This window comes from Ranitomeya variabilis, chromosome 7, assembly GCF_051348905.1.
Source record: "Ranitomeya variabilis isolate aRanVar5 chromosome 7, aRanVar5.hap1, whole genome shotgun sequence".
NCBI classification, from domain to species: Eukaryota; Metazoa; Chordata; class Amphibia; order Anura; family Dendrobatidae; genus Ranitomeya; species Ranitomeya variabilis.
In genome coordinates, this window is record NC_135238.1 from 226585114 (window position 1) to 226611288 (window position 26175).

The 26175-nt window shown below is 39.7% G+C and overlaps 1 protein-coding gene across 5 annotated transcripts in view; it reads left to right on the forward strand.

Moving 5' to 3' along the window:
* The window catches only part of LRP1B (LDL receptor related protein 1B), a 1636337-nt gene that overhangs the window by 1363338 nt on the left and 246824 nt on the right, over positions 1–26175 (forward strand). For all 5 annotated transcript variants that reach the window (XM_077273024.1, XM_077273022.1, XM_077273019.1 and 2 more), the window contains exons 47-52: positions 5789–5908; positions 9334–9447; positions 15385–15534; positions 17057–17179; positions 18391–18510; positions 20253–20381. In XM_077273024.1, coding sequence (XP_077129139.1) covers positions 5789–5908; positions 9334–9447; positions 15385–15534; positions 17057–17179; positions 18391–18510; positions 20253–20381 — 756 coding nt within the window. The remainder of the gene's footprint in view (positions 1–5788; positions 5909–9333; positions 9448–15384; positions 15535–17056; positions 17180–18390; positions 18511–20252; positions 20382–26175) is intronic.

Sequence of the window (26175 nt, forward strand, 5' to 3'; positions counted from 1 at the left end):
TTTTATCCCATCTTCCAAAAACGTGGTGACAGGTTCCCTTTAAAGAGGGTGTATTTTTCTACTTTTCATTTGATATATATTTGAGAATTTTTTTTTTTATTAGAATTTTTTTATTTTTATAGATATTTTTATTTTATTTTGTTCTCTTTAAAACAACTTGCGCTAAGCAAGAAATTTATAACTGTATTTCTACAAAGCTGCCTGTAGCAAAACTGGGAACAAAAATGCAATTCTTATGTTTAGATATAACATTAGCTATCTAGGGTGTTTTCACCACACTTGCAAAGCTCAGCATGCTTATAAGGAGTAATTTGCCTAAAATGAATGTTTTGGCATTGTTAATATATTCATTTTTTAAGGAAATGCTGTGGCTTAGTAAATATATCTCTACTATGTATGTGGATGGAGGAAAAATCTACAAAAACATTGTGATATTTGTCTACAGGTTTTCATTTCCATGGAAAATTTGTGAATGTAGAGTATGTAGAACTGAGATAAGATCAGCACCTTTCTATAATGGAGACCCCTGGCTATTTACAAATCGACAGTTCTTTATTGTGACTGTAGGGGAAAAAAATTCCATTACAAGTGCGAAAGTTCATGATCCTCTTGAAGAAAGATTTTTTTCGTTGTTCTTTTTGCTCGGAAAGTTTGTATAGCTGAAAGCCACAAACTGTAATTTACTTCAGAAGGCAGTGTAATATTAAATTGCTTAAAAATTGTGTTCACATAATAAAATACCTACCAGCACCTAATCATTCTCTTTAATGTTTTAAGTTTTGTTACAAAGCAGAATAAATATTATTATTCTTACTATTTTATTTTTTGTCAAAAATTAAACCAGTTTGATTTCTTACTGAAACTTTTTTTTCAGACTTTTTTCATCCACTTCACTTTTTAATTAATATTATTTTGCTCTGATCATTTCCCTTAGTATTAGCTTATTATTTAGGGGTTATTCATATACGGAAAAAAAAAATAATGTGACTGAATGGGGATGCAAAAATCTATATATTTACCCCCAAAACAACCTAATTCCAGATTTTTTAGTGGCAGAAAGCTCTGCAACAGATTGGCTACATGAAATTAAAATATCAGAAAGTAAAAAAAAAATGTATTTAAAGGAAAAGTGTCATTATAAATGTCAAAACGTCCTATTTTTTTTTTTACATTATTTTACTTTTTTTTAATCTCACAATTTTTTTTATAAAAAAACAATATTAGTAATATTGTATTTTTTTACTGGTCTCTGAGACTATTTTAAACTCATTCTTATGATTTTTTCAGGAAGAGTTTTCAGCTTTTTCATCATCATCAGAGGCAGGTGACACTTCTATACACAACTGATAACAAAAGCCACACCAATCACAATAATCGATATCACAGCTCACCTGCTCCCCCTTCCTTCCCAATGACCTTTGCACATGCTTATTAGATGCTTTAAAAGAAAAGATAGAGTTTGAGTCAATTGATCGTGGCTAATGTACATGTTACATTTCCTGAAATAACAGGAAGTTAAAGTCTAAAAATGCCCCTAGTGGCCAGAGTAAGAATTGCAAAATGGATCATTTTTAAGTTTAGTAAAGATTGTGGTACAGGGAAAAAATCATCACCATAAAAAAGTAAAATAAAAAAATACATCTAAAACAAAAGCCTGTTGTTAACAATAAGTCATTTTTTGTCAGATACGAAATCCAGCATATGAATTAAAGAGTAGCACACCCAAAGTATGTGGAATAATATAATGAGGGTGCTATATCAGTAAAGACATATGACCACAGAGAAAAAAAAGAAAGAAAATCAATGCATAAACCAGGTGTACACCCATATAATATCTCCAGAAAAAAAACAATTAAAACCAGAAAAAATCCCTAGCAGTGACACCCAGACATAGAAATTTCCATAAATAAATAAAATAAGATATAAATGCCAGACTTGAAAACACAAACAAAATGTAAAATGATATAAACCTGGCAAAATATGAGTGTATATAGCGATTTACATAAAGACGTAACTCATATGCATAAATACGCAACAACTGTGTAAAAATGAATAAAGTGCAATAATATATGAAAATATATAAGGTGCAATAATAAGAAATTTCAAGGTGTAAGATGATATAATTAGTATACAAACCATCAAAATAAGTGAATTAAAAAGAGCTAACAAAGTGCAAGACAATATATTTAATATACAAAAAGCACCAATATAGATACAAAGAAAATAGTGATAATAAAGATCCTGTTTAATAGTCAATAATATAGTAAAATGATGCTATATACTCTGCAGGGTAAAGTATAACTCTGGTATTCAATATTTCAAACCCGTAATATGGGATCGAAGTCAGTATAAAGGAATGCCAGTGATGGATTCCCGCACATTTCGCTGATCAAGCCAGCTTCATCAGAGGAAAGGAAAGAGATATGAAACCCATGACAAAAGCAAGAACAGATTCTTATAGGTGAACTTGCATTAAGAGGAGCTGTTAGTTTTCAAATTTACTAGATAGTTTTGGAGAAAACGTCCAAAATGGTCATATGATTTTCAGCAGGAGTACCGTGGACTTGGCGGTGCGGTGCGGTCCAGAGCATCCTCCTTGACTGAGAGTCCGAGTGTTCTCTTTGAGATGCGAAGAGTAAGACACTATCAGATATCAGATTTGCAGCTAAATAACAAAAGGATTGGGAGTTTTCATTTAAATGGGACCAAGGATATGGAGTCAGTAGACGCCATCCACACCAAATTAGAGGCTGACCATGGAAAGATCTTGGCAGCTCACTTTGCTCTCTTTCGATAGCTTCTATCAAATCTTTACAGAAAGACTTGTTTTTGGAAGAAAAAAACACAAAATGTGGTTACCATTATAAAGACTGAAAAGAAAAAAATAAAATTTTCATGCCATTCTTTGGACACATTTTTCAGAATGACACGGATTGTCACAGTTCAGTTAACACAAGAGGTATTCATAGGTGTAATTACAGTGGATGCATGATTTAAAATGTACACGGTCCGTCGTCAATTGAACACTTGATGAGAAAACGCTAATTATCTGTACAGAGGGAAATTCAATTTTTCAGGTCAGTTCTAAAAAACTATGGAAATTATATGGTACTTGCTGCAAAATTACTACAATTTTGTTGCTATAAGGAGCTACTGTTAAAGGTAACTTCAGTTTTAGTTATAAAGTTTTGTATATGATAGAGAAGTTTCACCCAGGGAATCATTGCTTCAAGCTCTAATGTCTACAGCCTTGGGATCACTAGGAAAGTTTCACCTTAGCGTTCTTTATGGGATCTATATTATATGGCATCAGGAGGATGAATAAGCTGTCCATAATTAGGAGACCTTCTGCTATGACCTCCATGTAGATGATATTTTATGGGAAAACCCTTTAAAAAGATACTTTCAGCGTACTCTAACAATGTACAGTAATGGCATGGCCATCATGGAGCTGTTATACAGGTTAAAACAATATTTCAGTGAAGAAATCTGCATTTTAGTTATTTACATTTTAACTTTTTTGTTTAGTTAGCTTTAGGGGCGTAGGGGTAGGATGGTGGCTAGGGTATTAAGGTACCTTCACACGAAACGACTTTACAATGAGAACGACAACGATCCGTGATGTTGCAGCGTCCTGGATAGCGATATCGTTGTGTTTGACACGCAGCAGCGATCTGGATCCTGCTGTGATATCGCTGGTCGTTGATTAAAGTTCAGAACTTTATTTGGTTGTCAGATCGGCGTGTATCGTCGTGTTTGACAGCAAAAGCAACGATGCCAGCGATGTTAAACATGGAGCTAATGACCTGTGAGAACGATAAGTGCATCACTGTTACGTCACAGGATCGCTCCTGCGTCGTTCTGGAGCTGCTGTGTTTGACATCTCTACAGCGATGTAAACAGCGACGCTGCAGCGATCGGATCGTTGTCGTTCTCGTTGTAAAGTCGTTTCGTGTGAAGGTACCTTAAGGCTCATATCCTGACCCCTCTGCCTGCCTCGGACAGGACACTGTTTTGTGAGTGATCTGCCTGCTGTTTGAAATTTTTACGACGGTACTGTCCTTGACACGGGCAACGTGAGCACAGATTGATCTCCTATCGGTCTTCAATTTAATAGCATCATTGGTGGGGCGGTGTGCAGATTGAGATCTTGGCTCAATGACGTACTTTAGAGATTTAATCGAGCCAAGATCTAAATCTGCACAAGCCACTGGTGCTATTTTACTGAAGACCACCGAGGGATCTGTCTGTTCAAGCTCTGCCCGTGGCAAGGATGGCGTCAGCGTGGTATGTCAAGCAAACTACATGCAAACCCTGTGTCCTCACCCTTACCCTGTCTTTTATCTGCCCTCTAACTTGCATTAGATAGACTAAAGGGCTTGTTCACTTATAGAATAACCCCTTCTCAATCTGAATTTTTGTCCCCAATAAAAACACTTATACTCAACTCCCGTGCCGCTACAGTGGTGTCGATGTCTCGTTTCTGGGGCCATCCCAAGATTATTATATCACCTGTACCCTGCACCCAATCACTGCTGGTATCACTGTCTTTCGGACATATAATTAATCAAGAGGAAGTCAGGGTTGTCGTCGTTATTTTAACGGTGGCAAGCATTCAGATTGAGATGATGTTGTCCTTGAAGTGGACAACCCCTTTAAAGGTGAGGATCAAAGTAGTAATATTTATACAGTAATTGGCCAATCAGTGGCTTTCCTTTCAGGCTAACATAAGGGTCATAAGAAGGAACCATTGCTTTATGCCCTCTGTATGCCCTAAAAGGGTTGTACCAATATTTCAACTTAGCCGGCAATCAAGATCAGTGCGGTTCCCAGGTGTCCGACCACCATGAATTAGGAAGTTATCTCCTTTCTAGATAAAAGGAGATAACCTCAAATTTTTATACAAATCCATCTCTGAAATATATCTTCAGGATACAACCAATAAGGGAAATGGTAATCAATTTTAAACACTGTGACTACATACAGAAATGGATATTTGCAGGGGTAACGTGAAACTTTTGGGCAGTGATGCAAAATCTACCCAGTAACAGGGCTCCCAATTACGATGTATCATTATTGTGCCGGTCTAATCATAGGAGCAGATGAACATTTGGGAATTTCTCAGCCAGAAACTAAGGCTGTTTTCACACATCACTTTTTTGTCGTCAGTCACAATCCAGTGAATTTTGAAAAAAATGGATCTGGCAAAAGTTGCCGCCAGATCCATTTTTTCTCATATACTTGTATTAGCGACGGATTGCGACGGATGGCCTCACGTTTCATCCGTTTTTCACCGGATCCATCGAAAATTGGTTTTCGGTCGGCTGTAGAAAACGGACATAGTAACGTTTTTTGTGTCCATTGAAAAAACGGACAGCGATGGATCCGTCGCCATCCGTCGTTTGCTACAATGGAACCCTATGGCGCCGGATCCATCAAATGACTGAATCCGGCGACGGATTTAATTTTTTTTTAAGTCAGCATGCTACGATTGTTTTTTTCCATTCTGGTCTCTCTCCCTCCCTCCTTAGGATCCAAATCCAATTTGCCAGATCAGCTAGTCTGATCCGGTGAAAAAACGGATCCGTCGCATCAGTTTTTCCACAATTTGCAGCGGATCAAAATTTGCCAGATTGAGCCTGATGGCAAAAAACTGATGTGTGAAAGTAGCCTAAGAGTAGATCCTGACCATTTCCTGTAGTTCCGCCCCTGAGGATCTAATTAACACCACATCATCATTAAATATAATCCTAATTTACTTTTCTTCTATTTTATCTTCATTTCCTAGAAAACCGAAGCTGTTGGAAAGGATATAAACTGTGCGGGAATCGGCGCTGTATTTCCAATAATAAAGTATGCGATGACGAAGATGACTGTGGGGACAACACAGATGAACTGGACTGCAAAGGTAAGTTCCAATTATTTCAAGTACATTTTAAGCTCTTCATTCAAATGGTCACATTCTGAAATGTAATTGTTTGGAAAATGCAGCCACAAAGATCTGCTATTGAAACTCAGGCAGGGAGTTTACCAGAGACGGTCCAGATAATATATCTGCGTGTATTCCCAGATGCACAACTCGAGCACACAAAGCATTCAGTGCAGGATATTAACGATGAATGTGTCACTCATCATATCTTGTCCGAAACACAAAATTCTCAATATTGAAATAATCTCCGGAGGTCGAGAGCAATGTCAGGTCTTAAGTCTGATAGAGCAAAACAAAATCACAGAAGAGAATGTTTTTGTTGTCTTATTGTGGACATATATTATAAAATGTAACAACATTAGATAACTCAAAATTTTCTTTTTGTGAAACATAAAATTTATAAGAAAGGTCTTACCCTCCATGTTCCATTTATAATACTGTTGTCTAATTATGTCATCAAAGGACCATTGGGTCTACTCTTCACGAGCACCAGGTCCTGGGTGCAACTGCTGCTAATTGTGAAGGGTTTCTTTCTCATTTGTGGACTCTTCGATGGACAGTTTTCTTAAATTCAAGATGTAAAGTTGTATTTGAAGATATTTAAGCTTAGCCTTAACTGAAGATGGCTGTAAAATATCCTGGATGTCCAAGTTTGTTAGGTTCATCTAAATCTAAAGTCTGCGAGGGTCTACGGGACAGTCATCATCTAAGTTTGGTTCAGTAGACCTTTCATTGGGACTAGATTTTACCCCTTAGACTCTTACCCTTTACACATTTATAGCCATATAAAATAGGTGTATGGCCATATGACTTCATACTAAACCATATAACTTCTAGTAAGGCTACAAAAACTTTCAAAAAGTTGAACAAAAATGACTACCTGCTTAAATACCGTAGATCTAAAAGATTGAAACTGTTTTTTTTAGTCCAGGAGTCAAGAATGGTCTTCTTGGAAGGAGAGACACTACCTCTTGGAAGTGAGACTGGTCTACCTCCCTTGATAGACAATAGATGAAATGTCGGTGTGCTGCCCAATAAGGTTTATGGTGCAATGTTTGGCAATTATTTTACCTTCATTAGATTACACACAATGATAGCTCACAAACCTGATTTTGGCTCCAGGCAGGAGCCTTTGTGAGGTGGCTTGTAAGGTGTAATACCTGATGAAGGCTTCTGTCTGGAGCTAAAAAATGGTTTGTTAGCTGTCATTCTCTGGAATCTGATAGAAGTAAAATAATTGCCAAACATTGTACCTTAAACCTTATTGGGCAGCGCACTGCCATTTCACCTACTGCCTATATCTGTGTAGATATGATGTTAACCTGTTCAACTACGAAGCGCGTTCTCCTCTGCCATCTCCCATTTTAAAGAAACATCTATGTACCATTTATCATTGTCCACTTGACCACCTGAGCGCCACCATAAACTGTATCTATCTACTTCCCATGATAGACACTTTACTTTTTGCGGATTACAGCTTTATTCGGAAGGGTGCATACTGATTTGTTGCTCCTGCCGACCTTCAAAGTGGAAGACTGGAAGATCTGATGTGGATTTTCACTGGAGAATCAACTTGCATGGTCCTCTCTATGACGGTCAACAAATGTTCTTTTTTGTTTACTTGCCCCCCCCAAAAAAAAACCCTGTCAAAAACAAAAATTGGAAAATTAGAAATGAGACATAAAGTAAAATTATAAGTAATATATGTACGAATAGTTCAGAATAAAAATATGCCATAGACGTTTGACATCTTGTATGCTCAGGAAAGCATTCAAACCTTTTGAAAGAGAATGCACAAAAGTCATTTCATTGGGTCGAGTAATATAACATTTTCCATTTTGTATTATTTTTGTATTTTCCACACTTCTGCAGATGGTTTTATTGAGCACCCGTGTTTTGTACGGTTGTTTTCTCTCATTTTACATGCACTCATTGCACACAATTCCCTGAGCATTACAGAATCCAAGATTTTGAGTTAATTTTGTATTGATGTGGACATCTGCTATAAAGTGACAACAACCTGAACGGCCAATTGTCTGCCCAAAATAAAAATGTACCAGGTCATGCTTTGCTGCTTTCTTGGCACCTCTTTCCTCAGCAAGGATAACAAATAGATTCATATATAGTTCATCCAAAAAAATAATAAATGACCAATGTAAAAGCATTTTGGTTGCTCGTTTTTTTCAACATCTAGCCAAATACTCCTAAAAGCATGCAATTAAATGGTAATTACAAGGTTCATATTCAGCTGAAATATATGGCAGTAAAATTAGTCAGTCCTCATACAAAAGGCAAGGTCATGCCAAATCAGAGGCAAATAAGGGTATAGTAGGGAAAGTGAGAATCGTATAGGTGCTGATTACAAAAGTACAGTTCTATGTAACAATTCGGATAAGTACATGAACGACAATAATTTTATCGGTGATTGCTTATGGCACTCTTGTAATTATACACAAATTAAGGGCTGGAATGCTGTGTATCAATTTTTTATGATTTTTGGTATCCTGTACAGAGACATAGTAAAAAGTAGAGATGAGTGAACCAGAGCTTAAAAGTTCGGTGTTCGTACCGACACTAATCACCAAACACGGACTTCTCCAGAAAGTCCGTCTTAATGTTCGGAGTCCCGGGGAAGTCCGGATGAGACAGAGAGAGAATTTTCCTGCTCCAAAGTTCGGGATCCCATTCTTTTCAATGGAGTTCACATTCTGGTTCAAGTTCGAACTACTTAGAATACCCAAACTGAACTTTGGTCTACAGTTCGTGTCGGGTACCTCAAATATGAACCCCACTTGCCACTGCTACAGGGCAAGTGGGAAGAGCAGAGCAAAGCACCAGAATTGGCGCATCTAATAGATGTGCCTTTTCTGAGTGGCTGCGGGCTGCTATTTTTAGGTTGGGGGGCAAAAATCCATGACCTCTTACTAGCCTGTGAATACCAGCCCCCAGCTGTCTGCTTTGGCAAGGTCTGATTAGCTGGATCCAGGTTCGGACTGGCCGACAGGAGAACAGGAGAATCCTCAGGTGGTCCACCTTCTTATTTTATTGATATAGAAGTTTGTGAATGAGGATAAAGTCATGTTTGCATTTAGCTGAAAGTGGTGGCCAGGAGTTGATGTTACTGGTGGGCCGTTGGCATCCCAGTCCGACACTGGCTGGATCTTCCAGTCAATCCAGCAGATTCATCTCAGTCTGTTTCAGAGTCGTATGAAAGTCGCAGAATAAACAACACTTCAGTTTAAAAAAACAAAAGAAAAAGTTTTATAAATATAGATAGTAATCAATGATTATATTTGTTTACATGCTGGTTTAGTCTATGCATAAATAGAGGAGATTCAATTTCCATAAATATTATGTCTATATTTTCTAAACACACTTTCAATTTTTCTCAAACATCTGTGCAGTTTCCACATGTGCATCTACAGAGTACCGCTGCACCGATGGGACCTGTGTTACTAAATCGGCACAATGTAACCAGATGATTGACTGCTCCGACGCTTCGGATGAAAAGAACTGCAGTAAGAGATTCATGTGAAAATCATCTGAAAATCTTCTATGTTGATCGAATTTACATATCAATGTAACATCGTGCAGGTTTACAGGAATGTTTCCTCCGCTTTATTTATATTCATTCCCTTGAATTCCAAATATTGTTCTTTCTTGCTGACTGTTGGCTGTATATGGATACATTGTTATGCTAATGAATGTATAGAAGTGTATATATATTTATGTATATATACTGTATGTGTATATTGTAAGACAGTGGTGTTTCCGACAGTGAATTAGTGAGACAGTGGCCCAGGTAAGGTAAGCAAACATCCTTTATTGTCCAACAATCATGTCATGATCCAGTCCGGGGTTTGTTTCTGATTTTTATCTCCCCAGGATGGTCATGCGAGGGTTAATCTTCCTTGCCTCCTTTTGGGATCTGTCTGGCTATTTAAGTCCGCTGTTACCTGCAAGCAGTGTCATTTATAGTTCCTGTCTCTGGCTTGAGCAGCTGACCCCGTTATCCCCTGATTTGTCCTCTGCCTGTTTACCTAGGTCCCGCTCCTGTGTTCCCCTGTGACTTTGTTTGTTGTGGAACTCACTCTCCATGTTGTGACCCCTTGGTATTTGACTCGGCTTCTCCTCTGACCTGTTTGACTGTCTTGTGTCTCTAGCTTTCCTGCTCCCGATCAGCTCTGACTTATTTGGCTTGTTTCGGACCACGTGTATTGCTGTGACCTCTGTTACTTCATTCCCTCTTTGTTGCTGACCCGGCTTTTTCTAACTACTTTTTTGCCATCTAGTGGCTTCTGCCTGCTGCTCTGTGATTTCACTGTGAGTGTACGTGTTTTCCTTCACCCACACCCCCTGGTGGAATCTGTGTGCTACTGCGCTGCAGCAGGCATTACAAATGACACACATTAAAATTGATCTCCTCCGGTTTGCAGCAGGGAATATGTAAGTGAAGTCCCGTTCCACTGGCTCTTGCACCCCTGTAAGGTTCATGGGTGCTGTCGTGGTTGCCCACATCACTGGCTATGGTACATATGTCTACAACACCTTCAGCTCTAATACATGTGCAATCCAAACACAAACTGACAAATGCAAACCTTAACAGCAGGTTTAAATGAAAACCGTGGTCATGGGCCACTTGTAGGACCCGGACTGGAGGGAGAGATCCGTCCCACTACCATCCTACAGATCTCTCCAAAAATAAAAGAAAAAGTCAGGTTTTCCTAAACTGACTTGGCCAAATAACTTGACCCCTCCAGACTTACTTTTATTGTGCATGGTAACCACACCTGTGTTTCAGTATGCTTCTAAGCACATTCTGGGGGATACATAACAGCCCTCGCATATGATTCCCGGCACTGTCTCACAATATACAGTTATATGAAAAAGTTTGGGCACCCCTATTAATCTTAAGCTTAATGTTTTATAAAAATAGGTTTTTTTTGCAACAGCTATTTCAGTTTCATATATCTAATAACTGTTGGACACAGTAATGTTTCTGCCTTGAAATGAGGTTTATTGTACTAACAGAAAATGTGCAATCTGCATTCAAACAAAATTTGACAGGTCCATAAGTATGGGCACCCTTATCCTTTTCTTGTTTTAAATACTCCTACTTACTTTTTACTGACTTACTAAAGCACTTTTTTGGGGTTTTGTAACCTCATTGAGCTTTGAACTTCATAGCCAGGTGTATGCAATCATGAGAAAAGCTACTTAAAGTGGCCACTTGCAAGTTGTTCTCCTGTTTGAATCTCCTCTGAAGAGTGGCATCATGGGCTCCTCAAAACAACTGTCAAATGATCTGAAAACAAAGATTATTCAACATAGTTGTTCAGGGGAAGGATACAAAAAGCTGTCTCAGAGATTTAACCTGTCAATTTCCACTGTGAGGAACATAGTAAGGAAATGGAAGAACACAGGTACAGTTCTTGTTAAGGCCAGAAGTGGCAGGCCAAGAAAAACATCAGAAAGGCAGAGAAGAAGAATGGTGAGATCAGTCAAGGACAATCCTTAGACCACCTCCAGAGAGCTGCAGCATCAACTTGCTGCAGATGGTGTCACTGTGCATCGGTCAACTATACAACGCACTTTGCACAAGGATAAGCTGTATGGGAGAGTGATGCGAAAGAAGCCATTTCTGCAAGCACGCCACAAACAGAGTCGGCAGAGGTATGCAAAAGCACATTTGGAGAAGCCAATTTCTTTTTGGAAGAAGGTCCTGTGGACTGATGAAACCAAGATTGAGTTGTTTGGTCATACAAAAAGGCGTTATGCATGGCAGCAAAAAAACACAGCATTCCAAGAAAAACACTTGCTACCCACAGTAAAATTTGGTGGAGGTTCCATCATGCTTTGGGGCTGTGTGGCCAATGCCGGCACCGGGAATCTTGTTAAAGTTGAGGGACTCACGGATTCCTCTCAGTATCAGCAGATTCTTGACAATAATGTTCATGAATCAGTGACAAAGTTGAAGTTACGCAGGGGATGGATCTTTAAGCAAGACAATGATCCAAAACACCGATCCAAATCTACTCAGGCATTCATGCAGAGGAACAATTACACTGTTCTGGAATGGCCATCCCAGTCCCCAGACCTGAATATCATTGAACATCTGTGGGATCATTTGAAGAGGGCTGTCCATGCTCGCCGACCATCAAACTTAACTGAACTGGAATTGTTTTGTAAAGAGGAATGGTCAAAAATACCTTCATCCAGGATCCAGGAACTCATTAAAAGCTACAGGAAGCGACTAGAGGCTGTTATTTTTGCAAAAGGAGGATCGACTAAATATTAATGTCACTTTTCTGGTGAGGTGCCCATACTTATGCACCCGTCAAATTTAGTTTGAATGCAGATTGCACATTTTCTGTTAGTACAATAAACCTCATTTCAAGGCAGAAACATTACTGTGTCCAACAGTTATTAGATATATGAAACTGAAATAGCTGTTGCAAAAAAAACAATTTTTTATAAAACATTAAACTTAAGATTAATAGGGGTGCCCAAACTTTTTCATATAACTGTACATATACCCTGTATGTATGAGTTAATAATTTGTATCCCTTGTGCATTTTTTTGCTCCTGTTTTCAAATTTGTTACCATTGAGACCCCCATTAATCCGGAGAATGGGGCTCTGAATGGCATGAAGGGGCATATACGTAGAGTATACAGCGCCCCTCATTGATATGGGACTGCTAGAGATACTATGTATTCTGCTAATTCCAGCAGTACCATAGACAATGAATACAGTGATGATTCTTACATTTATGCATATTGTTGCACTGCACAGCAGAATTTCTCAAGTATTTGTATGCAAAACTGAGATTTATTAGTCTTTATTGATTCTTAAGGGGTAAAGTTGGCATCTCAAGGGCAATATTTCCTTTTCTATGCCTAAATATGAAGTGGCTGCATTTGCAGAAGGGCCATTTATTATTGTGTTCGGTTACAGTCCATTTGCCTAATTTTTTATATCACTTGCAACTTTCTCTGAAATATATTTTTTCCAACCTCAAAATATCAAAATCACAGATTGTAGATTTCAGAGTGAAGCTAAACTTGTAAACTTATTTAATATAGCTCCTTAATGGCTTGGTGATTGGCGGTGGTCTGCACCCTGAGACCCTCACTGATTGCTCAATCCCCAGGGAAGAAGGACTCAGCTAATACATGAGTGCAAGAACAGCGTACACAGTGTACAGGCTGAATGGGGAATCTGGGGGTCTATACACCCCTGTGCACAATCAGGCCGAAGCCGAGCAATTTTACTCTGTGGTTGGAGTAATTGGTGGGGTCAATAATTATATAGTTGTATATAGTTTGCCTTTTCCATAAATTATTACAATGTCTGGTATTGTAGCTTAATTTAATCAGTCTGATTTGAATTGATATAAACAGACCCTAGATGAAAGCGGTGCTGCTTCTGGAAAAGAAAAATCAATTTGCACAGTGGCTGTTTGGCCTAATATTAGACTGCTATATTCTTTATACAGTAAGAACATTCTCAGCAATAGAATGAATCAAGCTCTGTTTGTGTAGAATTGTGTAGAATTGTTATCTCAGCATGCTCTAAACTGGGTATAGGTCAGTTTTACATTAACGAAAGTGAGCTGTGACATCACCTATTGTGAATGGTGGTTAGTGTGTTATCTACTGTATATAGAGCTGTTATCAGTCATTGTACAGGATGGGGGAGGAGGTGAGCTGTGACATCACATATTGTGAATGGTGGTTAGTGTGTTATCTACTGTATATAGAGCTGTTATCAGTCATTGTACAGGATGGGGGAGGAGGTGAGCTGTGACATCACATATTGTGAATGGTGGTTAGTGTGTTATCTACTGTATATAGAGCTGTTATCAGTCATTGTACAGGATGGGGGAGGAGGTGAGCTGTGACATCACATATTGTGAATGGTGGATCCTGTGTTATCTACTGTATATAGAGGTGTTATCAGTCATTGTACAGGAGGAGGAGGTGAGCTGTTATATCACTTATTGTGAATGGCGGATCCTGTGTTATCTACTGTATATACAGGTGTTATCAGTGATTGTACAGGAGGAGGAGGTGAGCTGTGCCATCACCTATTGTGAATGGTGGATCCTGTGTTATCTACTGTATATAGAGGTGTTATCAGTCATTGTACAGGAGGAGGAGGTGAGCTGTGACCTCACCTATTGTGAATGGTGGATCCTGTGTTATCTACTGTATATAGAGGTGTTATCAGTCATTGTACAGGAGGAGGAGGTGAGCTGTGACATCACCTATTGTGTATGGTGGATCCTGTGTTATCTACTGTATATAGAGGTGTTATCAGTCATTGTACAGGAGGAGGAGGTGAGCTGTGACATCACCTATTGTGAATGGTGGATCCTGTGTTATCTACTGTATATAGAGGTGTTATCAGTCATTGTACAGGAGGAGGAGGTGAGCTGTGACATCACCTATTGTGAATGGTGGATCCTGTGTTATCTACTGTATATAGAGGTGTTATCAGTCATTGTACAGGAGGAGGAGGTGAGCTGTGACATCACCTATTGTGAATGGTGGATCCTGTGTTATGTACTGTATATAGAGGAGTTATCAGTCATTATACAGGAGGAGGAGGTGAGCTGTGACATCACCTATTGTGAATGGTGGATCCTGTGTTATCTACTGTATATAGAGGTGTTATCAGTCATTGCACAGGAGGAGGAGGTGAGCTGTGCCATCACCTATTGTGATTGGTGGATCCTGTGTTTTCTACTGTATATAGAGGTGTTATCAGTCATTATACAGGAGGAGGAGGTGAGCTGTGTCATCACCTATTGTGAATGGTGGATCCTGTGTTGTCTACTGTATATAGAGGTGTTATCAGTCATTGCACAGGAGGAGGAGGTGAGCTGTGCCATCACCTATTGTGAATGGTGGATCCAGTTATCTGCTGTATATTGAGGTGTTATCTGTCATTACACAGGAGGAAGAGGAGGTGAGCTGTGACATCACCTATAGTGAATGTTAGATCCTGTATTTTTTTCTTGTATTCACAAGTGTTACTTTTCATTTTACTGTCTGTGATGACAATGACACTGCTGAAAAGTGTTCTGTACAGAATAGAATATGTTAGTATAGTAGCATGTATGAAAATTGTGAGATTTCAGATTTTTTTTATAGATTATGATATGGGAACATGATCTGAAAGAACTGTTAAGGAACACATTTAGCTAAAATCCTGATTTGAACAGCAGGTCATTTTCTGATTACACATTCCCTTTAAGAACTACAGTTCCAACAATAGGCTAGGTAATTTCAGTTGTGCCCATAGATATTGCCATGCGGACACCCAGGACCTCCAGTGATAGTCCAGTCCGTTTGTCCTCTGAGTGACAATGGTAAATAAAGTGCAGCAAGTTTTCTGTGGACTCGCAGTCTAGGTCGTCAGTTAATGAAAGTCATTTCTATTACCCTCCAGACATTACCGACTGCTCTCATTATTACAAACTCGGAGTGAAGAAGGCTGGATTTATACCCTGCAATTCCACATCCTTGTGCATTCTGCCAGAATGGATCTGTGACGGTGCAAACGACTGCGGGGACTATTCCGATGAATTAAAATGCCCAGGTAATTTCCAAAGCGCGTTTCTGCTGATGTGTCCACTTGGCTCCATGTTAGCCTAATATTACAGCATAATAAAACGCTGCACTTATAAAGATGTGGAATTAGCAGACATTCTGTGGAGAGCTGCCATTTCCTAGCGCAGAATGTGAAAAAACGTCTCATTGTTTTAGCCAAATTTGAGACATTTTTGTCCGTGTGTTATAAATTCATAAGTAACAAATGTCGGTGATTGGGATGTGCTTTCATTCTGAAAGAATAAATGTCTAATCTGCAGGATGGTGAGATACTAAAATAATCATCTCAGGGACGGAAATGCATTAATATTAATAGGAACAATCTATTCTAATAACGTAATAATCATTTCCACCATTCTCCTTATTGGGGTCCTTTGGCTCAGGATATATGAACAGGTGTAGTGTGAAGTATTAAGTATAACTCTACCTGTCTATTCAACAAAAATGGCAAAAATGGCAGCAGTCCCGACGCGAGACAGTGAAAAACTGTGGTCTTTATTCACCCATGTTTGTATTATGTTTTGGCTCAATGAACCTTCCTCAAACGAAGCAGCTGCCATTTTTTTGTATGAATATATTTAACTACTAGGTTCAGCTAACTACTTGCCTGTCCGACCTCGTGTCGGCACAGAGCGTTCACTGAACACTTCTGCCCCTGATTCTGCTGCTTCAAGTCAACAAAGCAGCTCTCCCTTTTCCGGGTTGCGTTGTCAATGTTGCGTGTCTGTTGACGTGGCATGTCTGTCGACATCATGCTGGTTGACAGCCGGCTCGTCACAGTCAGTAAATCAGCATGATGTTGGATGCTGATGGTCAGGATGTCTACAGACAGCTTAGCTGCTGCTTGTGAGCAAGATGCTCAGTTATGAAAGCCCTGATGTCTATAATCCATCTAACCAGACTGAACAGCACACATTTCCCGATCTCACATTGGAGGTTAAAAGGGACCTTCCATTTTGTAAAAAAAATTTAGTCAAATGGCTTCTAAAATCCCTGAGCTTCTGTGATTGTGCCGCTCTTTTCCTTTTTATGCTGTGTCGCTCTATTGCAGAGATATTCACATTTGTTGCTTTTGGAGCGCAGCATGTGAAATCTCTGCTGGTATTGCAACTGGGCGTTTCTTCAGAGTCTTCTCTGATGGTGTAATCACAGCTCGGTTGCTATTGTAGCAGTCTCAGACGCTGCAGAGTTGTGATTAGCACTGTCTTGGCATGACAGCACATGCTTCTTGAGAAGACTTAGAATAAACGCCCAGTTGCAATACAAGCATAAATTTCACATATTGCACTCCAAAAGCAATGGAGGGAACCAGCATAAAACTGAAAAAAGTGGCAGAATCTGGACCTCATGGTTTTTTCAAGGTATTTTTGACTTTAGGTGTTTAACTTCCATTAGTGTCAGAGATCAAGGCAGTAGTGTAATATGAAGATACAGTATCTCTATGACAGTTCCGTATACGCCTTGTCCATGAGATTATTGATCACAATTATTATTCTTCTGTTTCTGACTAGCTAAAAAACAACAGAAATGTCAAGAAAATTACTTTGGCTGTCGCAGTGGGAGGTGCATTCTGAATACATGGGTTTGTGATGGTCAGAAAGACTGCGAGGATGGTACTGACGAACTGCACTGTGGTGAGTGTGGGGAAACCATGGACCGGGGTAGGAATGATGACTACATGGTCCTCACAAAAATCTCATCTCCACTATGTCTAGGATTCACTAAGATTGCCTATGTAAAGTGCTGCTAATTTAATTATTAAGGTCATAAAGGAGTATTGCATGTGCCTCACATACGTTCATGCCCTACTTCTGAGAGCTCGATTTTGAGGGGCAAAACGATTTAATCTGCCATGAATGGAGGGGAGACCACCTCTCTATTAACTGCTCTCTCAACTCACTTCCTTGAGATTTACAGAAGTAGTGTAACTCACTTGCAGATTTTTGTTTCCATCATATCCTTTGTTTAGTATCATGGGCATCTTCTTTGAGGACAACTCCCCACCTAGAAGAACATTTTCAATGAAAATATGGATGGTCATCTCTGTCTGTCTATCTCTGGGTTCTGCATGGACAAAGGGTGACTTGTTGCCAAAGATAAGATTTGATTTTCCCAAACTTTAGAAGAATTTTTTGACTCAGTTATGGAAGCCATACTGTTTGCACAAAACCTTATGCAGATGGACAAATTTAGATAGTGTGATTCTATAATGATAACCGAAGAAACAGGAGGACACATGGTGCACTGTGTGCCTACATGTGGGCCATAGTATGGACGGTTTTCTCCTTCGGAAACAATGATTCCAGGTGGGAATACAATGGAGGCAGTTTATGGTGGCACATTCCTAAATCTTTGGGCATTGAATCCCTATTCCACATCATCCTGTTCCATGCAGTGTATCAGATGCAATCTGTCTGAAGAAGGTCCTATTGACCGAAACGTCACTGTTTTTTTTTACTGATTTTCTAATACATTTGACATAGTTTTTCTGTAACTCAATAGAGTACCAGATTTTTTCTTCCCTAAATGAGTTGTCTCATCAAAACAAACCCTTTCCCATAAACAATTCTACAACAACATGTGAATGCTTTGAAGAAGAGTTCCCTTGTTGCCCCCTTATTGTCCATCAGTATACTGATATATTATATGGCCACCAATTATGACAATTCTAAACAGATTGTGCAGACTTGGCTGTTGGAGCTTTCCTTTATACAAGCGGCACCATAGATCTCAAGAGTCCTCAGCTTGCAAGGAGCCTGTATGAAATGGATGTTTCCAGAGGAGGTATATATATGGAAATTGTAATTAAGTTTCCGGCTTTTTAGTTGCGCCTCTTTTTCCTTAGGTACTTCCTGTTCCTGGAATGAGTTTGCCTGCTCACAAAACAAGTGTATATCCAAGCAGTGGATGTGCGATGGAGAAGACGATTGTGGGGATGGTTCAGATGAAAGTGATGATGTCTGTGGTACGTATCTCCTACTAATCCATGACAATAAAGCACAAAGGTGACAATCAGACCTGTAGTTCTAGGAAGAGAAGAGTAATGTTTATAGCGGAAGGAGAGGTTTGACGTTATCATCACCAAAATTATTGGACAATGACTGTGCAAACCGAAGTATCATACCAAAAGCTGTACTGGCTCTTCTGTAGTAAATACACTGATTTCATGAGTGTCTATACACGGTCCACAGTACTTCATCAACATTACTGGAAGTGACCTGATACTGTACAAATAAATTGTATCACAGTATATAATGGAACTAGAGAGAGTACAAAGGAGGGCAACAAAGTTAATAAAGGGGATGGGAGAACTACAATACCCAGATAGATTAGCGAAATTAGGATTATTTAGTCTAGAAAAAAGACGACTGAGGGGCGATCTAATAACCATGTATAAGTATATAAGGGGACAATACAAATATCTCGCTGAGGATCTGTTTATACCAAGGAAGGTGACGGGCACAAGGGGACATTCTTTGCGTCTGGAGGAGAGAAGGTTTTTCCACCAACATAGAAGAGGATTCTTTACTGTTAGGGCAGTGAGAATCTGGAATTGCTTGCCTGAGGAGGTGGTGATGGCGAACTCAGTCGAGGGGTTCAAGAGAGGCCTGGATGTCTTCCTGGAGCAGAACAATATTGTATCATACAATTATTAGGTTCTGTAGAAGGATGTAGATCTGGGGATTTATTATGATGGAATATAGGAATATAGGCTGAACTGGATGGACAAATGTCTTTTTTCGGCCTTACTAACTATGTTACTATGTCACTATGTCCAGGCAGAGACCCCGTAACTCACTGTTGTAATTTAACACTTCCCTGAATATTACTGGAAATACTGCCTAAAGCTTATGACAAAGAATGAAAAATAACATTTTGCTTCCTCTCGCTCCTTTTTTCTCTCTTCTTCCTGTTCCATCCTTTCACATTATTTGCTTCTCTCAAATTTATCTCCATTCACCCATCCCCTTTTCTGTTCCTCACACTACCTTGTCCGTCTATTTTCCTTCCCTCCTACCATTTTTCCTATTTTTATATTTCCACATTTTCCTCTCTACTTTCATATTCCACTGACCAATTTCCTCTTCCGCTTCTTTTTCTTTAAATTGACTTTCTTCCATAATTCCTTCCTTCTTTACGTCATATTACTTTTTCCTTTTCTCCCCCACTTGCTCCATTCATTTATTTTCTGCCATATTTTCTTCATTCACTTTCTCACTCTTCCCCTTCCTACCTTTCCTGGTCCTGATAATAATTTCATTCCTTGTCCCTTTCTTTCTTTCTCACTTTCCTTTTTCCCTCCACCTTCACTACATTTATTATTTTCTTCCATACTTCTTTCACTCCATCCCTTCCTCACTCTTTTCCTTCCATCTCTCATTTACTTCCTTCCCTGTTCTTTGCGTGCTCCATTCCTTTCTTGCCTTTCTTACTTTTTCCTCCCTTGCGCCACTCCTTATTTCCCTCCCTTTCCCATTCGCTCTCTCCCTTCCTCACTATGCTCCTGCATTCTTTCTCCCCTTTCTCTTTTCTTTCCTACCTCCATCCATATCTTCCTCTACTTTTTCCCTTTTCCTTATTTTCCCTTTTTTCTCATTCCCTTCTGTTCTTTATACTGTTTTCTGTTCTCTGTATTTCCTCCTCTTTTCCTGCCGCCCTTCTCCCTTTATTTCCCTTGCCCTTCTCTACTTTTCTATCACCCCCCAGGTTTAGTAACCTGTGCTTCTGATATGTTCAGCTGCCCTAATTCCCACGCCTGTGTTCCTTTTCATTGGCTTTGTGATGGAGAAAGAGATTGTCCCAATGGAAGTGATGAACTGTCCACCGCTGGCTGCGGTAAGTCCAAAAATTGATTAGATGATTAAATAAGTGCATTAACCCATTGATATTAGGTTTGGATTTATTAAGTAGACCTGAAGTACATTGGTTTAGGCTTACTACACAGGAGCTGTATTGTGCAATAAAGAAGTAATGATAATAATAAGAACAGTCACAATAATTGTGGCCAAGGGATTACCAATTTAATATTCTTCTTCGTTTCCCAGAATCTTTTTTACTTCCTGATAAGAATTACATGTTGTTTTTTTCTTCATTCTTCTTGAGAAAAGTAATTGTCAATTTTAGTTTCAAATCTAAGGTCATTTCTTTTACGAATGGCCTTTAACCCTATCTCATTACCTTACCTTACTCGTGAATGGTGCAGTAAATGAAGGAGAGTCAACATTCAACAAAATGCAACTTGACCTGTACTTCTGGTGGGGAACAAAGCTTAGTGCTTAAAAACAGAGACAATTGGCTTGGTAATTGTGATATGCAGTAGAGAAATTTTGTGGCTGTAGTGTATTGGTGCAAATACTTATTTACAGTTTATTGGCCCAGAAGATGCTTCGAGGTTACAGTCTATTGGCCCAGAAAAGGCTTGGAGGTTACAGTCTATTGGCCCAGAAAATGCTTGGAGATTCAGTCTATTGGCCCAGAAGATGCTTGGAGTTTACAGTCTATTGGCCCAGAAGAGGCTTGGAGGTTAAAGTGTATTGGTCCAGAAGATGCTTGGAGGTTACAGTCTATTGGCCCAGAAGATGCTTGGAGTTTACAGTCTATTGGCCAGAAGATGCTTTGAGGTTACAGTCTATTGGCCCAGAAGATGCTTGGAGTTTACAGTCTATTGGCCCAGAAGATGATTGGAGGTTATAGTATATTGGCCCAGAAGACGCTTGGAGGTTACAGTCTATTGGCCCAGAAGAGGCTTGGAGGTTACAGTCTATTGGCCCAGAAAATGCTTGGATATTACAGTCTGTTGGCCCAGAAAATGCTGGGAGGTTACAGTCTATTGGCCCAGAAGATGCTTGGAGGTTACCGTCTATTGGCCCAGAAGATGCTTGGAGGTTACAGTCTATTGGCCCAGGAGATGCTTGTAGGTTACAGTCTATTGGCCCAGAAGATGCTCGGAGATTACAGTCTATTGGCCCAGAAGATACTTGGTGATTACAGTCTATTGGCAAAATATATATAGGAATCAAAAAATCAAATTACGTACATATAATCCATTTAAAACTTTACTTTTAATTCTAATTAATATAAAACCCAGACCCAGTATTAAAAGAGCTTGGTTAGATACCATACATGATAAAGAAATATCACCAAAGTAAATCACCTGATAAGGTCCTAGATAAACCTACTGCTCACACCTGCCTTACTGTGGAGGTTGGCACCCTAAGGAATGATTTTTTGGCGCCCCCACTCAATGCAGGCTATCCCTCTCTTCCCTACAATGTCCCTCTCAATTAAGGTGGGAAAACAATATAGCTAAGAGAAGTGGTGAAAAAAAAGAGATCAAATATAAATAGACAAATAAATAACCATTTAGGCCTTACGAGGTGCCTCCAGATAACATAAAAACAATCCTAACGCACTGCATATAATGCACATATGATAACTTATAATGTCAACCAATATTCCAGTCCACAAATAACTGTCATTATTTTCGGCCCATCATGGATAGACAGTCAATTTCATAGCAAGACAATTCAATTCAAGGCCAAAAAACATGCCAAAAAGGACTTTCTTGATAGATAATAAAGATAACTTAGCATGTGTTGGTGTCGCCCCAAGTCTATTGGCTCAGAACATTGGAGGTTACAGTCTATTGGCCCAGAAGATGTATGGAAGTTACAGTCTATTGGCCCAGAAGATACTTTGTGGTTACAGTCTATTGGCCCAGAAGATGCTTGGAGGTTACAGTCTATTGGCCCAGAAGATGTTTGGAAGTTACAGTCAATTGGCCCAGAAGATACTTTGTGGTTACAGTCTATTGGCCCAGAAGATACTTGGTGGTTACAGTCTATTGGCCCAGAAGATACTTGGTGGTTACAGTCTATTGGCCCAGAAGATACTTTGTGGTTACAGTCTATTGGCCCAGAGATGCTTGGAGGTTACAGTATATTTGAACAGATGATTGATGGTTACAGTCTATTGTTTAGTATTTACAGTGTATGGACATATATGCTTTGAGTATACAGTCAGTTGACAAAGCAGATAGATGCTTAGAAAGCGGAATCTACAAAATAGCAGAAAAATCATAAACAATATATGGGCCTGGAATTTACTTTACGTGCTCAGTTGGTTATTGCCTTTAAAAATATAAAATGTATCTGGGCAATACAAATGTATGCTAGAAAGATGCACATTGGGGCTCATGCAATAATCCAGTACTACACACACTGCAAGAAGTCATCCATCCCACCGAAGCCCGCGGGGCCATATTGTAACGCTGTATGCTTCCTACTTTGTATTAATACAGAACTTGGCAAAAAAACTCAACAAATCGCTGCTTTTGGATGGCACCATCCTGCAGGATTTATACACATATCTCTGCTGTGTGCATGACAGTAAAATAGACCATACAGGAGAATTTATGATTTGCTGGTATAATGGCGCCATTGGTATGAAACATCACCAAGCAGCCAGACCTGAAAATGACAACATGTCACACACTGTGCTAGATGCCTACGCTCCTCATTAGTAAACCCATCACGGCTCTTAGAAAGTGATTTATTTATAATGTATAGCTTTACAGTCTGCGGATATAGTTGTAACTCCGAATCTCGGTGTTTTGCAGCAAATCCAGCCAAGATGTTGCGCGTGTAGTCATTTCCATGTTTCAGATGTTAGACGTGTTTGAGTGACAGTCTGTGAAATGACACCGCATTGAGTGGATGTGTAATCTGAAAGCGCCATCATTCGCTCGCAGTAATGGAATGAAACACACTTGACTTCAAATATGAAATGCATGAGGCCGTCCGCTGATTAATCTCGGGGGGGTGACCCTGCATGAGGGGGTTGGGATATTGTTATACCTCCTGCTTGGCTAAACTATCACAGTCCAGTTTTTCAAACACTGATAATTCATATAGTTAACCCCATTGTAACATGGACACGTTTGACTTTACCAGTTCAACTTCAAGGCATTTTTGGTCTTCAGGACCAGACTGTCACGCTGCTGCAATGCAGGTAATTGCAAGCTCCACTAGGTGGCAATAGAGTGGAGGGAGGACTGCACACAGCAGGACCAGACCTGCAACGCAGTGGTGAGGCCACCACCAGGTGGCAGCTGAATTGTCAAAACAAGCAGGGTCGATGTAAGACTGTAGCGCATTACAAAAGGAATAAGCAAACACAGAGTCAATAACAATCCATATTGGTCAGTACCAGTCAGGAGCTGATATGCCAAAGACAAGAGACAAAACATCAGGTCAGGGTCCAAGCCAAGTCAAAACCAGTGAATCAATACACGAAAGGGGAACACAGAGTCAGAAAGGGAATGGGGATTAACAGACAGGTTCAGTAAGCAAGCAGCAGGACAAATCAGGGCAAATGGAGTCAGCTACAACCGGCCTCCTAGAGAATATCAGTCATATGATCAGTATGTCCAGTCATGTACCATACATATAGCATTTTAGAATGCATTATTAATTGTGTTAATTGTTCAGTTTTTGTTTGTTTTCTGTTATTTACTTCTCTCACTTAGAAACATTCGTATAACATTCTTCTCACTCATTATGTTTTTATTTTCTGTCAGTTAAAAGTCTTTTTATTCCTATAGATCATGTACCTAAACTTCAGCACATTATACTCTACGGTTCTTGTCCTATCAAAAGTAATAAAAAGTTTGTCAATTCCTAAGGTCGGCCATGAATTTCTACATCGGTTTGTTCTAATTCATTGCTTTTAATGGGAAATTGGAATTATTGCAAATCTATTCATCTAAAATCTACCCAATGCATTATGTTTTATGTTATGTATCAATGTAGATATTGAGATACACTAATAAAAATATAAACAGTAGATGTCACCTCTGCTCTGATTCACCGCTGTCTACATTTGCATATAAATGGTAGAGTAAAAGAAAATACTGGTAACTAGATGGTGGCCCAATTCTAACGGATCGGGTATTCTACAACATGTATGTAGTTTATTTATGAAGTTTTCAGAATAATGCAATTTATACACAGGATTCGGATGGCTGGCCGCGACCAATTAGCGAAGCGTGGTTCAAATTCTGCGCCAATTCGCGGGTGGACTGCGCCTGTCACTGATTGTTCATGGCCGGCCGGGCGTGACCAATCAGTGAAGCCAGGGCCGGCTCCAGGATTTTGAGGGCCCCAGGGGAAAGGAGTCTCAGTGGGCACCCCTCTTTAACACATACCACGATTCATGATGCACAGATACAGCAGAGAAATATAGCATAGCCAAGTAGCGTATAACACAGCCCACATAGTATATAACACAGCCCACGTAGTATATAGCACAGCCACATAGTATATAACACAGCCACTTAGTATATTGCTCAGCCACGTAGTATATAGCACAGCCCACGTAGTATATTGCCCAGCCACGTAGTATATTGCCCAGCCACGTAGTATATTGCCCAGCCACGTAGTATATAGCACAGACACGTAGTATATAGCACAGACACGTAGTATATAGCACAGACACATAGTATATTACCCAGACACGTATTATATAGCACAGACACATAGTATATAGCACAGACACGTAGTATGTTGCCCAGCCACATAGTATATAGTACAGACACGTAGTATATAGCACAGACACTTAGCATTTAACACAGACACGCAGTATATTGCCCAGCCACATAATATATTGCACAGCCACGTAGTATATAGCACAGCCACGTAGTATATAGCACAGAGACATAGTATATAACACTGCCCATGCATTATATAACCCAGGCCACGTAGTATAAAGCACAGCGATGTAGTATATTGCCCAGCCACGTAATGTATACCACAGCCACGTAGTATATAGCACAGCCTACATAGTATATAGCACAGAGATGTAGTATATAACACAGCCCACGCAGTATCTAACACAGCCCACGTAGTATATAGCAATGTGGGCACCATATCCCTGTTAAAAAAAGAATTAAAATTAAAAATAGTTATATACTCACCTTCCGTCGGCCTCCCGGATCCAGCCAAGGCATTTACTGATGCTCCTCGCGATGCTCCGGACCCAAGAGTGCATTGCGGTCTCACGAGATGATGACGTAGCGGAGGTGAGTATATAATAATTTTTATTTTTTTATTATTTTTAACATTAGATCTTTTTACTATTGATGCTGCATAGGCAGCATCAATAGTAAAAAGTTGGTCACAAAGGGTTAATAGCAGCGTTAGCGGAGTGCATTACACTGCGGCATAACGAGGTGTAACGCAGCCATTAACCCTGTGTGAGCGCTGACTGGAGGGGAGTATGGAGCAGGCACTGATGGCAGTGGAGTAAGGAGCGGCCATTTCGCTGCTGGACTGTGCCCGTCACTGATTGGCCATGGCCGTTTTGCCGCGAGCAATCAGCAACTTGGGATTTCCATTACAGACAGAAAGACAGACAGAAAGACAGACAGACAGAAAGACGGAAGTGACCCTTAGACAATTATACAGTAGATGACTTGTTATGGAAATGTTACAGTCAAGTCTGTTGATAAGAATATTCTATACAATAGTCATTTTGCGCCGTATCCCTGGTGTTTACAATACACATAGATGATAGCAGAGAATGGTGAGAGTGGCGGTAAGTCACAGACAAAAATATTGCTGAGGACTGGTCT